Source organism: Podarcis pityusensis, assembly GCF_964106645.2.
Source record: "Podarcis pityusensis genome assembly, chromosome: 13".
NCBI lineage: Eukaryota > Metazoa > Chordata > Lepidosauria > Squamata > Lacertidae > Podarcis > Podarcis pityusensis.
The window spans coordinates 35,186,282-35,202,924 of record NC_138038.1 but is presented as its reverse complement, the minus strand read 5'-3'; the positions used below and the strand labels follow the sequence as shown (position 1 = coordinate 35,202,924).

General features: G+C 46.7%; 1 protein-coding gene across 4 annotated transcripts in view; it reads left to right on the top strand.

Moving 5' to 3' along the window:
* The window catches only part of SLC6A16 (solute carrier family 6 member 16), a 28,709-nt gene extending 15,466 nt beyond the window's left edge, over positions 1-13,243 (top strand). For all 4 annotated transcript variants that reach the window (XM_080976177.1, XM_080976178.1, XM_080976180.1 and 1 more), the window contains 8 exons: positions 729-904; positions 1,466-1,576; positions 3,312-3,553; positions 5,047-5,236; positions 6,951-7,152; positions 8,247-8,406; positions 8,574-8,736; positions 11,071-13,243. In XM_080976177.1, the coding sequence (XP_080832303.1) occupies positions 729-904; positions 1,466-1,576; positions 3,312-3,553; positions 5,047-5,236; positions 6,951-7,152; positions 8,247-8,406; positions 8,574-8,736; positions 11,071-11,337 (1,511 nt within the window). In that variant the 3' untranslated portion in view covers positions 11,338-13,243. The remainder of the gene's footprint in view (positions 1-728; positions 905-1,465; positions 1,577-3,311; positions 3,554-5,046; positions 5,237-6,950; positions 7,153-8,246; positions 8,407-8,573; positions 8,737-11,070) is intronic.
* Positions 13,244-16,643: the final 3,400 nt, after the last annotated feature.

Sequence of the window (16,643 nt, the reverse complement as noted above, 5' to 3'; positions counted from 1 at the left end):
GGTTCTTGAACTTAATCCGTTCCGGGAATATGTTTGACTCCCGAAACTGTTCGAAAACCAAGGCACAGCTTCCGATTGGCTGCAGGAGATTCTTGTGCTCAAACGGAAGCCACGTCAGACGTTTGGCTTCCAAAAAAGGTTGGCAAACCAGAACACATCCAGGTTTGCGGCGTTCAGGAGCCAAGTTGTTCGGCAACTAAGACGTTCGGGAACCAAGGTTCCACTGTATATATATATTTGCCAAACTAATATTTTTTCAGTTCTGTCCTCAAAAAAACCCATAATCTTCAGTTAACCATACCAAAATATGGATGGGAAAAGGGAGGAGAGGGGCTTGATTATTTTGTCCCGTTACCTTATTTATAAGAATATTTATATACTGCTATTCATTAAAAATAATAGTGATTTACAAACAATTGTGCATAAAACCACACAATAAAAACCATATAAAATGTTTAAATCAGAAATAAGCTAATTATTTTGGAAAGCTGGATTTTTAATTGCCTGCATAGGCCTGATGGAATAGGAAAGTTTCCAGCAGGCATTTAGAAATTGAAACAGAAGTTGCCTGCTAAATCTCTTGATTGGCAGAATGTTCCACAGCACTGGGCTGGTGACACGAAAGTCTTAGCTCCTTGTTGTCAAATAAGCCTCACCAATGACACTCTGCTCCTAACCTTTGCACCTCTCTGTCTTTCTGTCTCTGTGTGTCCTTGTCCTCATCTTAGAAACAGAGTGTGGCCACAGTTCTCCCACCGTCTACTTCTGGTACCGCAAGGCCTTGCATGTGACCAACTCCCTGGACGAGAGCGGAGGCCTTGACCCGGCTCTTACTGGCTGCCTCTTTGCTGCTTGGGCTCTTGTGTGCTTGGCAATGATCAAAGGCATCAAGTCCTCTGGCAAGGTCAGTTGCGAGAGCACTTTCCCTCTCATCAAAAGTTGACCTGGGTAGGAGGGAGTGTTTTGCTTCATCAACACGAGCAGAAGAGAACCCTCTGCTCACTAGCTGAGCAGCAGAAAGTTTGATACTATTGGCCACAGGTTTCTACTTTGTCAGTGCGTTCCCCACATGGAATGTACTTGCAAAGCCGCACCCGGCTCCCTGCTGAGCACTACTGCCCCACAGCTGATATTACCAAGTGACATCAGCCAATGTACAGGTGCATTGGGTTTGGAAGAAATGGCCAACTTGGACCTTGCTGGTATGCCAGTATTTGCTTGTCGACCAAAGTTTCCCCACTCCTGCTCTGATTAATAGTGTTTTAAAATCATGCTTTGCCTTCAGATTGATCAGGATCCATAAACATGGTTCTAAGATTGTCCACTACTGGTCCCAATGTCAAAATACCTGGGATGGAGAACTTGGTAATGAAATGCCAGCATCTTGTACCAATGGTTGTTTCACCACAAACAGGCTGTCAGTCCCTGGTTTTGATTTTCTCTCTTCCCCCCATCTCATTTGCAGGTTCTGTATTTCAGCTCTCTTTTCCCCTACGTGGTCCTCTTGTGCTTCCTCGTACGGGCGCTGCTGCTAGAAGGAGCGGTTGATGGGATCAGAATCATGTTCACGCCCAATGTAAGAGCCCTGTGCAAAGGAAGAACACTCTCGTACATGTGTGCCCACTTCCCCTGCTGCATGCAAATTCCCTTTATTCCCCCCCCCCCCCAGCGCTTAACCGCAAGGCTAGCATTATTTCACTTGTTTACTTACAAAACTTCCATACTACTGGAGAAAAGTGGTGCAGACGTGTTTAACAGTGAAACGAATCCAAACCAAACAATTAAAAACTGGCTTAAAATAATCCAGTGGAACAACGCAACAAAACTGTCAGCAAAAGAAAAGGCAACATCACTGCAAGTAATAGATTAATGAATACATATAGAAAACGCTGGAACATAGGACACTGGTGGCGCTGTGGTCTAAACCACTGAGCCTCTTGGGCTTGCTGATCAGAAGGTCAGCTGTTCAAATCTCCATAACAAGGTGAGCTCCCATTTCTCTGTCCCAGCTCCTGCCAACCTAGCAGTTAGAAAGCACACCGTGCAAATAGATAAATAGGTACCGCTGTGGCGGTAAATGGCGTTTCCATGCATTCTGGTTTCTGTCGTGCCAGAAGTGGTTTAGCCATGCTGGCCACATGACCCGGAAAGCTGTCTGCGGACAAACGCCGGCTCCCTCGACCTGAAAGCGAGATGAGCACCACAACCCCATAGTTGCCTTTAACTGGACTTAACTGTCCCAGGGTCCTTTACTTTTTACCTTTTAACCTAATTTATACTGAATCAGACCGTTGATCCATTTGTCTCAGCATTGTCTATACTGACTGGCAGCGGCTTTCCAGGGTTTCAGACAGGAGTCTCTACCTGCCCTACCTGGAGATGCAGAGGATTGAACCAGGCAGAGCAGATGCACTCACTGCCACTGAGCTATGGCCCTTCCTGAGAACAGGGTGTCTCAACCTGCTTGTAGAATGACAGAAGGGAAGGTGCTAAACCTGTAGCCCATGAAACATATTCCACAGCTTTCAGATGGCGGATGTCAGGTTGCTCCTGCTTCTAGCCAAGGCCAGTTTGACTTCTAAATATGATGGAGCTCATTACAGAGCCTCTCTTACCTCATTCACAAGGAAGTTCATAAGCAGACACTCTTTAAGAAATCCAGGACCTAGATAGTTCTGCCTTTGTGTAGGGTAATGCAAATCTTGGTTAGGTTGAGATGGAGTTTATAAACCTACTTCTAGCAGTCTCAGGTTAGAGGTTGTGAAGGGTCATGAGGATGAAGGTGAACAGCAACGAATCCTGTGACACCTGCAGTACTCGGCCTTCTTACTTACAAGTGAAACCCATTTTGAGCAAGCATGCATAGGATTGGGCTGCAAACTCCTGCCAGATAGTGACTGCTTCATCAGATGCATGAAGTACTAGCCTTGCATTGGCAAGTAGGTGCATATATGGGCATAGAGAGTGGAAAAAAATGTGAACAGTGGAGGTAAATCACTGTGAAAAGTGGAATTCCTATGTAAAAATTAAATGTTTGCTAAACAAACAGTGGCTATTTGCCAGAGCGGCAATGGGAAATGAAGGGAAAAAGCAAAATTAAGATGACAAAGCACAATTAAGACAAAGGTGGTAAAACCTGTTGTGTGAGAGGAGACCATTATCTTGATCTGGGCCTAAATACATAGAATCAAACTTCCTGACAAGTTCTAATTTGCCAGTATTTACTTCCATTGGAAAAACCCCTCTCCTTTTCTGAGGATGAATTCATGAGGATGAATCCTGTACCCTTGTCCTCTTTACCCAACCTCTAGCTGTCCATCTGGAGAGACATGCAGGTCTGGCGCCAGGCAGCCACCCAGGTGTTCTTTGCCCTGGGACTGGGCTTTGGGACCATCATTGCCTACTCCAGCTATAACCCGCGCCACAACAACTGCCACATCGACGGGCTGCTGGTGTCTGGGATCAACTTCCTTACTTCAGTGCTGGCCACGCTTGTGGTGTTTGCCGTGCTGGGCTTCCGTGCCAACATGATCACACAGGACTGTGTGGAGAGGTGAGTAGCTGCCTGCCTGTGTCCTGCTCCCCCCAACCCACTTTTGACATATTTAGCTCTTTGGGGTTCTGCTGCTGTAGGACAAGGCTGCAGGCAGGGGCAACCTTGGCTTTATTTCTCATGTTCAGTGGTTCTATGTTGGGGGTTTTTGAACAAAACACGAAAGCATGTATGCAAACAAGTAAGTTATGCAAGGTTGTTTATAACCACCGATGCCATCAGGAGATCAAAGAATCTCTCTCTCTCTCTCTCTCTCTCACACACACACACACACACACACACACACACGGGAATTCCTGGAGGGGCTCTCAGATCCGCCCCTTGCTGAGTTAGGTTTGTATCCAACCATAGTCTTCCGAATTTTACCCATCCACGGCCATTTAGAGGGCTGTTTTGGAGAAATTCCATTCCATTATTATTATTACAGTCGTACCTTGGTTTTCAAACAGCTTAGTTCTCTAATGTTTTGGCTCCCAAACACCACAAACCTGGAAGTGACTGTTCCAGTTTGCAAACTATTTTTGGAAGCCGAACGTCCAACAGGGCTTCTGTGGCTTCTGATTGGCTGCAGGACCTTCCTGCAGCCAATCAGAATCTGCGCTTTGGTTTCCGAACGTTTTGGAAGTTGAATGGACTTCCAGAACGGATTCTGTTCGACTTCCAAGGTACGACTGTATTCTTATTTAAATTTGTATACCACACTTCACCTGCAGATGTCAGGGTGGTTGACAACATAAAAATACAAGATAAAAAACACAAAATACAGTGGTACCTCAGGTTAAGTACTTAATTCGTTCCAGAGGTCCGTTCTTAACCTGAAACTGTTCTTAAGCTGAAGCACCACTTTAGCTAATGGGGCCTCCCGCTGCTGCCGCGCCACCGGAGCACGATTTCTGTTCTCATCCTGAAGGAAAGTTCTTAACCTGAGGTACTATTTCTGGGTTAGCGGAGTCTGTAACCTGAAGCGTATGTCACCTCAGAGGTATCACTGTATATAATAAAAGCAAGAACAAAAACAAACCAGTCATCCCTACCTTCTTCTTCTTCTTCTTCTTCACTCACTTGAAACTTATTTTGGCATCATCTAGGGATCCATTCAGTTTGAGTAAGGCTCATTACATGCTCCCAAGCTTCCGTCCTTCAGAAGAGCAAAGGGAAGAGTCTCGGAAATTGTGTGTTGATTACATTCCTGCTTGCCTTCCGTGATGGAAGGAGCAAGCTTGGAGACGGATCACAGTCCAGGGCATCAGGTGCCCTTGGGAGGCGCCCTGGGATACCACATCATAGAACTGTAGAGTGGGAAGGGACCACAAAAGCCATCTATTCCAACCCCCACAAATGCAAGAATCTTTTGTCCAACATGGGGCTCAAACCCACAACCCTTAGATCAAGAGTCTCATGCTCTACCCAGCTAGTTGGCTTTGTGTTTTCAGATCTGGAGTAATTGCTGATTAATGGCCTCGCTGCTTGCCATTCTTTTTCTTTCCCCCCAGGAATACAAAAACCTTGTCTCTTCTAGCATCAAATGGCTCCCTCCCTGCCACGCTGCCCCACCTTGGAAACTTTTCTGACCTCTCGGCTGCTGAGTACAGCGCTTGGTATCAGGGTCTTCAGAACGACACAGCAGAGTGGCTGCAGATGTGGAAGATCAGTGACTGCCGCGCAGAGGATGAGATGAACAAGGTGACTAGGGAGGAGGAAGGACGGCAGGCTGGGCTGCTGCAAAAGGGGGGGAAGCCGTCAGAAGCAGCTGCCTTTTGGGGTTGTGTCCGAGGGGCAAGAGATGGGCTTGCATAACTTGTGCCATGTCAGTCAAAAGGTAGCCTCCGGCCTAGTGTGGCAACATGTTTGGGACTCAGTGAATTTCCCTGGAATTGAAGTGTGCGTGTGTATGTACACACACACACACACACACACACACACACACAATACGAACACACAGATACACACTGTATACATAGGGTGATCAAGCAGACCACAATCCATGGCTGGCAAGCTATGTTTGTGTGAATGAGGCATGTATGAGCTGTGCCTGAACTCTCATAGTTGTTTTTAAAAGTGTTTAAAAGTCACCTTTGAGGGACCCTGTTTTGAGAAGCCAGATCTGCATCATCATCATTATTATTAAATAGTCATCATCGTAGTCGTAGTATATTTATACCCCGCCCATCAGGCTGGGTTTCCCCAGCAACTCTGGGTGGCTCCCAACAGAATATTATTATTATGTAATAATAATACAGTGGTACCTCAGGTTACATACGCTTCAGGTTACAGACTCCGCTAACCCAGAAACAGTTCTTCAGGTTAAGAACTTTGCTTCAGGATGAGAACAGAAATTGTGCTCCGGTGGCACGGCGGCAGCAGGAGGCCCCATTAGCTAAAGTGGTGCTTCAGGTTAAGAACAGTTTCAGGTTAAGAATGGACCTCCGGAACGCATTAAGTACTTAACCCGAGGTACCACTGTATATCAAATTATTAAAACATATATAAAATTATTAAAAACATCAAACATTAAAAACTTCCCTAAACAGGGCTGCCTTCAAATGTCTTCTAAAAGTCAGATAGTTGTTTATTTCATTGACACTGGAGGGCGTTCCACAGGGCGGGCGCCACTACCGAGAAGGCCTTCTGCCTGGTTCCCTGTAACCTCACTTCTCACAGGGAGGGAACCGCCAGAAGGCCCTCAGAGCTGGACCTCAGTGTCCGGGCAAAACAATGGGGGTGGAGATGCTTCTTCAGGTATACTGGGTTGATTGGTGCAAGGGCAACCAATCACGAAGCTGCCTCACCAGCTTCTCAAAGCAGAGCTCTGTACAGCGCTGGCTGGCCCTTGTGTCAATCACAAAGCCTCCTGGAGTCAATTTTAAGGCACAGGGGGAAAGCCTTCAAAACAAAACCCAAACCAAGGAGCACTTAAATAGATGAAGCCCCATAAACCTAGTGTGGGAACTTTTGGCCTTCTAGATGTTGCTGGACTACAATTCCCATCATCCATGGCCATTGGTTATGTTGGCTTGGGCTGATGGGAACTGGAGTCCAACAACACCTGGAGGGTCACATCTACCTCACCCTTAGTCTATGCCAGGATTTCCCAAACATGGACCTCCAGCTGTTGTTGGACTACAACTCCCAACATCCCTATCTATCCGGACCAGTGGTCAGGGATGATGGGAACTGCAGTCCAAAAGCTGCTGGAGACCCAGGTTGGAGAAACGGTGGCCTATGCCATGAACAGGGCCATAGTCCCTGTTGCTATTCAATTAGGATTGCCACAAACTGCTACTTCCTGTATGGCAGATTGCCCAGGCGTTAAGTATTTCTTTCCCATAGGTGTAAGCTTGTCACCTGCCCGTTTCAGTGGATGATTCCCAGATTTTTCTTCTTTTCAAACTCCCAGGATGTGGAAGGCACAGGACTGGCTTTCATCACCTTCACGGAGGCCATGACCCTCTTTCCAACCTCCCCATTCTGGTCGGTGCTGTTCTTTTTCATGCTGCTGAACTTGGGGCTGAGCACTATGCTGGGGAACATGCAAGGGATCATCACTCCATTGCTGGACAACTTCCACAGCCTCCAGCGCCGGCGGACCCTCTTCACAGGTAGGGCAGAACCCAAAACCAAGAGATGGAACAACATCCATCAGGGGGCAAAAGAGTGAGGTGGATGGGTTTTATTTTGCAAAACAACAAAATTCTGTAGCGTTGTACAGAGGAAAACAAACATCAAATAAGGCACAACAACAAAGGCACAATAAAAAGACTTCAAATAAGTAATTGCCGTCTCTCTTTAGCTATAAAAGGCTCCCACTTACAAAGGTCAGTAATAAGGCAGTCCCTGCCCTCAGGATTGCTGTCTAAAAGGCACAGCGCTCAAAGAAAGGGGACTGGCAGGCAGGAGGAAAAATACAAACTCAAACACTAGTTTTCAGTTTATGAAGTTCTTGTAATATTTCCCTGTGTCTCCTGTCAAGAGACAGGGGTGCTGCGTTCTGAAGGCAAGGGAAGGACTGGACCCTGATTAATACAAAAGACACGAGGCTTGACCAGCAAGACCTGGGAGAAAGTGCGCATGCCACTCCCTGGCCCAGGCCATTTTTATTAACCCAAGAACTTTAACACAGCGTTTGTAAGAACCAATCAGATTTCCTCTGAGCATTTCAAAAAATTCCCACGTGGGGACAAAGTCAGATCAGAGCCTCTTAACTACAAAGATCTATTTCCTATTTGAGCATGCATACATGTTCAGGCTACATAAAACAGGAACCAAGGAGAAATGCATTTATCAAACCTCAGAGGTCATAAACAGGAAATACAGGCATTTTATCACCTCCACGTAAAGTCTTTCCTAGCCCTAAAATCTACCTAAAGATTAACAAAAGCTACATCAAAGCTACCTCCTTATCTTTATGTACCCAGGATGCCTGGTGAAGCAACTGGTCCGTGTAGAATGCTTTATACATGACTGTCAGGCATAGAGAAAATGTGGCAGAGATGCAGAGGCTTGTGGGATTGATGAGAAGTCATGTCAATGACTCAAAGCCAGTCAAAGCAATGCTTTCACTGCTGACACAATGGCTTTCTTCATTTTTCATAATTCCTCATAGTAATCCTGCCTGACCACTATACCGGGGCCCCTGCGGTCCAGCAGGTGTCCAGCCAAGCCAACCTGCTCTCCTTTTTCTCTCTCCCCACAGTGCTGTGTTGTATTATTGGATTCCTGCTGGGCCTGGTTTTCGTGCAACGGTCTGGCAGCTATTTTGTGTCCATGTTTGACGACTACTCGGCTACCCTGCCCCTGCTTATTGTTGTGGCTTTTGAAGCTTTTGCCGTGGCCTGGATCTACGGAGCAGACAGGTAATTCTCTACCCTGCTTTCTCAAGAGAGGGGTGGGCAGGTGGGAGAGAATGTCTACCTTGTGGCTTTGGGCAGAGCCTGTTTCTCTTCTTCCCCTGTGCTTCCAGGGTATCTTAACACCTGAGGTGCCTCGTCTGCCATCTTGATCCTTTTCCCTTCGTCCGCAGGTTCTTAAGTGACATAGAAGACATGCTGGGCTGGCGGCCTTGGAGGATCTACAGCTACATGTGGCGCTTTGTCAGCCTGGGAGCGATGCTGTGCCTGCTGCTAGCGAGTCTGGTGCACATGGCTATGAAGTGGCCCACCTACCAGGCCTGGAACAGAGAAAAGGTAAGAGGCGCACTCCACCCAGTCACACCTCTTCATGTTTCCGACCAATAGCAGCTGCCCCTGCCGCTTTTCACTTTAAAAAATTAAGCATAGTCTGGGGACCGCTCCACTGTATAAAGAACCAGGAGTCCTGTGGGACCCTAAAGCCTACTTCATTGTGAGCTTTTGTGCATACAGGAAGGGGATAAAAGTGGCAATGTGGGTGAAGTGCAAGAGGGAACTGAGTGGCGGAGCCCTGCTCCCCAACTTTCACCAACAGGTTATCAAGCTGTACCCTCTGTACCTAGATGTGGCAATGACTTTTCTTGCACATAGTCCCCATGGGTACTTCTGCTGCATATCCTAAGCATCAGGTGTTTTGATTTGGATCTGAAAGTCACGGGCTGAAAACTGTCATGGATTCACTAGGTGACCTTCTCCAATCCACTGCCTCTTTTCCACTCTCTGTAACAAAACAGTAATGGTGATATATTTATTGGTTGCTAAAGAGTCAAGATTTAGGGCTTTTAAAGCTTTAATCCAGGGTTTCCCAAATTTGGGTGACTACCTGTTGTTGGACTACAACTCCCATCATCCCTAGCTAGCATGACCAGGAGTCAGGGATGATGGGAATTGTAGTCCAAAAACAGCTGGAAACTCATGTTTGGGAAACCCTGCTTTAATCCACAAATGCAGTATTTTTTCCAGTGGCATTCTGGGGAGGGAGCCCTCTGGCTCTTTGAACACGTGTTGAGTTGCTCAGTAATAGCAGACAAGCTTCCCAAAGAGATGGATTACACTTGATTATAGTGGTACCTTGGGTTAAGAACTTAAATCATTCTGGAGGTCAGTTCTTAACCTGAAACTGTTCTTAACCTGAGGTACCACTTTAGCTAATGGGGCCTCCCGCTGCCGCCGCCGCCGCCATGCGATTTTTGTTCTCATCCTGAAGCAAAGTTCTTAACCCGAGGTACTATTTTTGGGTTAGTGAAGTGTGTAACCTGAAGCGTCTGTAATCCGAGGTACCACTGTACCAGGTCTTCCAATAATAATAATAATAATAATAATAATAATAATAATAATAAATTTTATTTATATCCCGCCCTCCCCAGCCAAAGCCAGGCTCAGGGCGGCTAACAACAATCAAATAATCAAACAATCAAATAATCCAACATTCTAAAACATTTCATTATAAAAATTAATTAAAATCAAATTAATGGCAACCGTTAAGCAAAGTTCTGTGCAGGTTGCCAGAGGAGGGAGTCAGGCTGGGCCCTGACCAAAGGCCTGGTGGAACAACTCTGTCTTGCAGGCCTTGCGGAAAGATGTCAGGTCCCGCAGGGCCCTAGTCTCTTGTGACAGAGCGTTCCACCAGATTGGAGCCGCAGCCGAGAAAGCCCTGGCTCTAGTTGAGGCCAGCCTAACCTCTCTGAGGCCTGGGACCTCATTACCAGGACTATCTTTCCATACCATTTGGATCTAGAAGAGTGTTTTGGTTTTGCTCTGGGTTAGTTTAGGGAAGCCAACCATGAGACCCAACTGGCCTAACAATGTAAGAAAAGAGCTCTGCTGGATCATGCCAATGGCCCATCTAGTCTAGCATCCTGTTCTCACAGTGGCCAACCAGGTACCTATAGGAAGCCTCCAAGCAGGATGTCAGCACAACAACACTCCCCCCACCTTGTGATTCTGAAACTAATATTCAGAGACATAGTGCCTTCTTCAGTGGACGTAGATCATAGTTTCCATGGCTTGTAGCCACTGACCACCTTACCCTCAATGAATTTGTCTAATCCTCTTTTAAAGCCATCACTACATTTTGTGGGAGCAGATTCTAAAGTTTTAACCATGCACAGTGTGAAGAAATATTTATTCTCCCTGTCCTTAATCCTGAAACATTCATCTTCCTTGGATGGCCTCAAGGGAGGGAGAACAATATTTCCCTACCCACTTTCTTCATATCATGCGTGCACTTATATACCTCCATCCTGCCACACCCCTTTTCTTGCCTTTTCGCTAAATGTTACAGAAATTTTGTAATCTTTCCTCATAGGGCAGTTGCTCCAACCCCTAGATCATTTTTTGGTTGTCCCTTCCTGAACGTTTTCTCAGCTCAAAAAGAGAACTGTTTGAATTCCACAGACCATATTGCTGATAATGTCAATTCTCTAAGTAAGACGAGGGCTGATGGGGACATTTTCTGGCTGTGCAGCCATTGAAGGCCTAGTGCATCTTGGACTGAGAGAAGCCTGATTCAGAGTCCAGATGGGCCCACTAAATTTCCATTCCTACATGGTTGATAGTAAATTTCAGTTTTGAAAACCAGTAATAATTCTTGGTTGTCTCCCTTTCCAGGCAGAGGAGCAGATGCTGGAATACCCTCCCTGGGCCCTGGGCCTCCTCGTAGGCCTCATTGTTCTGGCTGCTCTCCCCATCCCAGTGATGTTTCTCCGGCAGCTTTTGATGGATTGGTTTGCCCAGCGTGGCAGCCGGTCTGGCATGGTGATGGCGCCTGTACCCACTGAGGATGATGACGAGGTGGCAGAAAGAGAGAGCCCCGCTGATACTGAGCACCAAGGCAACGGGTACTTGCTTGTCCAGGCAGAAGATGGGCAAGACTGACGGGAGGCACTTCCAGCAGGAATGTACCACCTGGAGGACATCTGACCTGCTCCGGCTCCTAGATCCTCCTGACCATTGGCTATATTTTCCAGCCTCTTATAGCGGCGACCATGTTTGTTTAGACACCCACCCATACCCCCAGTGTGCTGTTTATGGCTTACAAGGCTGGTGCAGCTTTGGGGGGAAAAGGGATGTGAGCATGAAGACTTTCATGCAGCTGGCCCCAGTGCCTCCTTTACACCTGCTGCAACCAAGGAGATGAAAGAGACGAATGAAAGAGGAGCTCAGAAGTGATGTGGGGGCAATCCAAGAAAAGCTGCTGGATTATTAATTGTTTTTAAAGAACACCTTGTGGCTTTCACTGCTGCCACTGAGCCCTGTTTCCCTTCGCTAGAATCGTGATGCCTTGTTGCAGTGCCTCCACTAAAATGATGGTGCAGGAACATTTGAGAGCTGAAGTTAATTTGATTTTGGAAGGCCACGCATGTTCCAGAGGCTGAAAGTGACAACTCTTGGGATTCCAGTAGTAAAGGAAAGCTTGAGATCTGATGAGGCATTGACTCACTGTTACAGGATCCTCTCGCTCTCCTTCACATTCATCCCATGTCTCTCTCCCTCCCTCCCGTTGTTTTACCCACTATTGTAAGCCTCTTGAGGGCAAGGACCTATTTTCCCCCCTGATGAATCTTTGGATGCCATATTGCTCATTCTCATCCGAAGATGGTTCAAGCTCAGCAGCTACAGGCATGAAAACGCCCTTCTCCCAGGGCCAGTTTCTGTCAAGAGCCCTGCAGTACTGTTAAGGTCAGGATTGGGTTTGCCGACTGATGCAGGAGGAGGAAGCAACAGGGGGGCGGGGGTTGAATAGTGGGAACCAGAGTTGGTGGTGAAGGGATCACTCCTTTCCACTGCAACTTCAGTCACTTGGGAAGAGGGAGCGAGGGAACTTTCCTGCAGAACTGTGAGCTTGGAGCAGCCAAAGTTGGAAGTTAAGCCAGAGGCAGTAACAACTGGAGCCCTAACAGGAAGGTGCAGTTTTGTTGCTTAGAACCAGGCAGCACCTTCACTGATAGGAACAGACCAACCCACCCTGAAAGAGTGCACATTTGCAATCCCGACCTCAAAGAGTGAGCCAAGTGTTACGAGTGAGTGCACCATGCTGGGTTCTTAAAAACATGGCAGGTGGAGCATGGAAACTTGTTGGGACATCTTGGTTGCTTCCGTCCGGTTCTAAACTTCTCATCCTGCTCATGAACCCTGAGCTCTGCATCTGCAGCTGAGCCTGTACAGTTACTGGCCTGAGTAAATATCTCTTTCTTAGTTGCAAGAAAGAGCATCTGCTTGTTGCATGTTTTTGGGCAGGAGCCAGCAAAATTCCTCAATGGAAGTCAGTATTTTCCACAACCTGACTAAGGGTGATGTTGAGAAAGAAATTGGTTGAGCATTTAGACTGATATGAGATACAGGACTAAAGAAAAACTCCATGTGGTCTACATTGTCTTAAAGTTACACTGTTGTAAATGCAAGGGGGGAGGGATGACATTTTATGGTTGGTTCTGAGTGCAAGAATAGACTGTGCCAAGTAATTTTTCAACACTCAGTTGGATTTTGTAACTCAAGGCTAAAAGGTAGCAGTCAGTAGACTGTTTTTAAACTATTCTCCATGAGGATGGTTCATGTAAATGGTTCAGTAAATGAACTTTATAACGCAGTTATTTTGTTTCTTGGACTTCTCTGTTCAAGCAAAGCAAGGAACCAATTGGTGGTGGTGTTTGGGTTTGAGTTTCTTACAAGACGAGGGGAGCACAGCTTGCTGTAGCTCATAAGTGAGTCATACACAGGAGAACAACTTTTTCAAAGAATGTTTGTTTTTTTCTTTTCAATAAAAGCTATTTAGTAGAAACAAGTATTTGTCCTACGATCTCAACTCTGGAGGTGGGGGAATCAACTTTTAAGTAAAGTTGCTCCATTTGTTTCTCAAATGTTTCCTAAATGTTAAAACAACAAAGAGTTTTGTTATTATAGCATAATTTTTCGACTACAGTTCACTACATCAGGTGCATGGTTATTCTAGTTACAGAAATACAGTATATTTTCATATGGTGGGAGAAATAATGTACAGATTGTAATAATTACATTATTAATGGTAACCTTTCACACAAAAAATTATTGATAATAGGCATCCTGGCATTGGTGAGCAAATAAGCACATGTAGATCATAGAATTGTAGAGTTGGATCGTGTAGTATAAGAGGAAAAAACACCTTTGTTCCAACTGTAGCCCAGCAGTTTCAAGTTGCAGTCTCATTTTTAAGTTCCTTTGTTCAAGGATGGTGGCATTAAGCTCATTTAAAGAGTGTCCTGTATGGTTTCAAATATCCCTCTAATGCTTTCTGGATAATGCTGTTCCTGGTGTCCTTTTATTATTTCACAAAGAGCCTTTCCTATTATTTTACAGAGAGAGAGACTTTGCTGTTTGACCTTTGTAGACCGCAGAAGGGTATTGCTGGCAGATGATGGCATAGATCACTTTGGAAGATGAGCAGATGCATCAGCTGCTAATGTTTCAGATGATGCCATTAGATTCCAACTGACCAATACAGTCACCAATACAACCCCTTTTTAAAAATCATAGCCTGTTGTGCTGAAAAAGGCCACTGTGCTTACAGCTACTCTCTCACAGCCATAACCAGTGCTTTTTTCCTGGGGAGATGCAGGGGTACACATACCCCTAAACATTTTGTCAATCTAGGTTTGGCCTCATTGAGGGGCAGTTTTTCAGTATGAATAGGAAAATGAGAGTACCACTAAACATTTTAGGGGGGAAACCCACTGGCCATAACTATTTAAATGATAAATACTTATTTATCATTGCATTGCAACTATTTTCATTTTGCACTATAAAACTACGGCGTTGTTTCATGCCGTTTGCCCCCAGGCACCAAGACACCTAAGTTCTGCCCTGTCCAAAAGGCCTCACTCACAGGTGATTGGAGCATCATGGTCCAAGCAGGGAGCAGGCAGAGTCACTTCCCTCACCACGCCAACTTTCGCGCACTGTACAGCCCTATTCCTGCATTTATGTGCCACGTAATCGATTTCGCAGCCAATCACTTCAAGCGTTACACACAAACACACACATATCCGCCCTCATGTGCGTTGTGCTCGTGTAAAGGCAACGTAGGCAGTGGTATGAATAGCAAGACTTCATTTAATTAATGGGTTTGGGGTTTTTTATTTAAACAAAAAAGTTTGAAGTTATTTATTAAAAAAAAAAACAAACAAACAAAAGAAAAACGCTGGAGGAAATGCATCCATCCAGTGCTTTTTTTCTGGAGGGACACAGGGGTATGCATACCCCCAAACATTTTGTGAATCTAAGTTTTTTGGCCTCATTGAAGGGCAGTATTTCAATATGAGTAAGAAAATGAGAGTTGTTTAGTCGTGTCCGACTTCGTGACCCCATGGACCAGAGCACGTCTGGCACTCCTGTCTTCCACTGCCTCCCGCAGTTTGGTCAAACTCATGCTGGTAGCTTTGAGAACACTGTCCAACCATCTCGTCCTCTGTTGTCCCCTTCTCCTTGTTCCCTCTATCTTTCCCAACATCAGGGTCTTTTCCAGGGAGTCTTTTCTTCTCATGAGGTGGCCAAAGTATTGGAGTCTCAGCTTCAGGATCTGTCCTTCCAGTGAGCACTCAGGGCTGATTTCCTTAAGAATCGATAGGTTTGATCTTCTTGCAGTCCATGGGACTCTCAAGAGTCTCCTCCAGCACCACAATTCAAAAGCATCAATTCTTCAGCGATCAGCCTTCTTTATGGTCCAGCTCTCACTTCTATACATCACTACTGGGAAAACCATAGCTTTCACTATACGGACCTTTGTCGGAAAGGTGATGTCTCTGCTGTTTAAGAGTACCCCTAAGCATTTTTTTGGGCGGGGGGAAGCACTGCTCCATCTAACCCGGATTAGAGAGCCTTATGCCCCAATAAATGTTAGCCATAAGTGCTGCCGATGAGACTAGCCTGTTTCCTCAATAAAGGCAACAAGTCTCTATTTTCAGCATCAGAGGAGAAAACCTCCACCAAACAAAATCCAGAGGTAGAAAGATCATGAGCCGCCCTGGCTCCGCCGCTGCCTTCTTTCTTACGGACACCGCTGCCGCCAAAACCTCCACCCATCTCTAGGGCTGCGGAGGTCTGTCTTTGGAGGGGAAAGGAAAGGCCCCCCTGGAACCGGAAGCTCGCCCTGCGTGTATCCCTCTACCGCTATTTCTAACTCTATGCGCTCCTTCCTCACCCCTCACCCCGCGTCCTTCCACCCCGGAAACTTCGCGAGCCGCTCCGGCCCCTTCGGCCTCTCTGCTGCCTTGCCTCCCGTCACGTGGCCGGCGACAGGCCTCTCCCGCCCTCGGCGCTCGCTGCTCTATCTATCCGCCCCTCCTAAATATACTACGTCACGTGATTTTCTGCAGGGAGGCTGCCGGCCGCGGGTTGGGCAGAGCCGGGTGGCTGTGGAGGAGGAGAGATGGCGGCGGCGGGCCCTGGGAAAGAGGAGCAGCAGCCGCCGGAGCCCCCACCGCGGAAAGGGGGTGAACCTGCCCGAGGTATGGGGAGGAGGGTGTTATGGGGAGAGGCAAAGCACTGCAAATTGGGGGCGGGGGCGGGAAGCCTCCTCTTTAGTGGGAGAGCATGAGAATCTGGGTGGATCAGAGAGAGAGAGAGAACCCACCCAGCGCCCATCCCTCTGTATGTCTGCTCAGACTTAAACCCCCACGGAGTTAAATGAGGGTTTTGCTCATTTATGCACTGACCATGGGGCATGCGGGTCCGGGGTGTGTGTGTGTGTGTGTGTTATAGTATCCCGCTTCCGGTAGTGGTCCACCCATTGAGTGAAGTCCGTGGGCATGCCAGGACATGCAGCTGTACTCCATTTATTTATATAATTATTTGGGGGGCGATTTTATTTCAGATTTGTTTTTGTTTTTTAAATCTGCCCTTTCGCCAAGAAGCACGTGGCGGAGGCTTACCTGTTTCTCTTCCTACCCCCACCCCGCGCTCCAGCCTAACGGTGGGCAAACTGGTTGTTACTGGGAAGCCCAAAAGTTAGGGTCTGAAGACAAGGGGATCTGATCTTCTGTATTGTCTCCCACCCACCCCCCGCCCCTGCGGCTGGTATTTCACCTAGCTATCGCAGTTGTAGGCAGATCTGTCCTCTGTGAGGGTTTATCTAACTCCTTGTGTTATCCCTGATAAATGAGTCATTCATGTCAAGTTGGTGGTCCTTGTCACCAGCCAAGTGCCCCTGG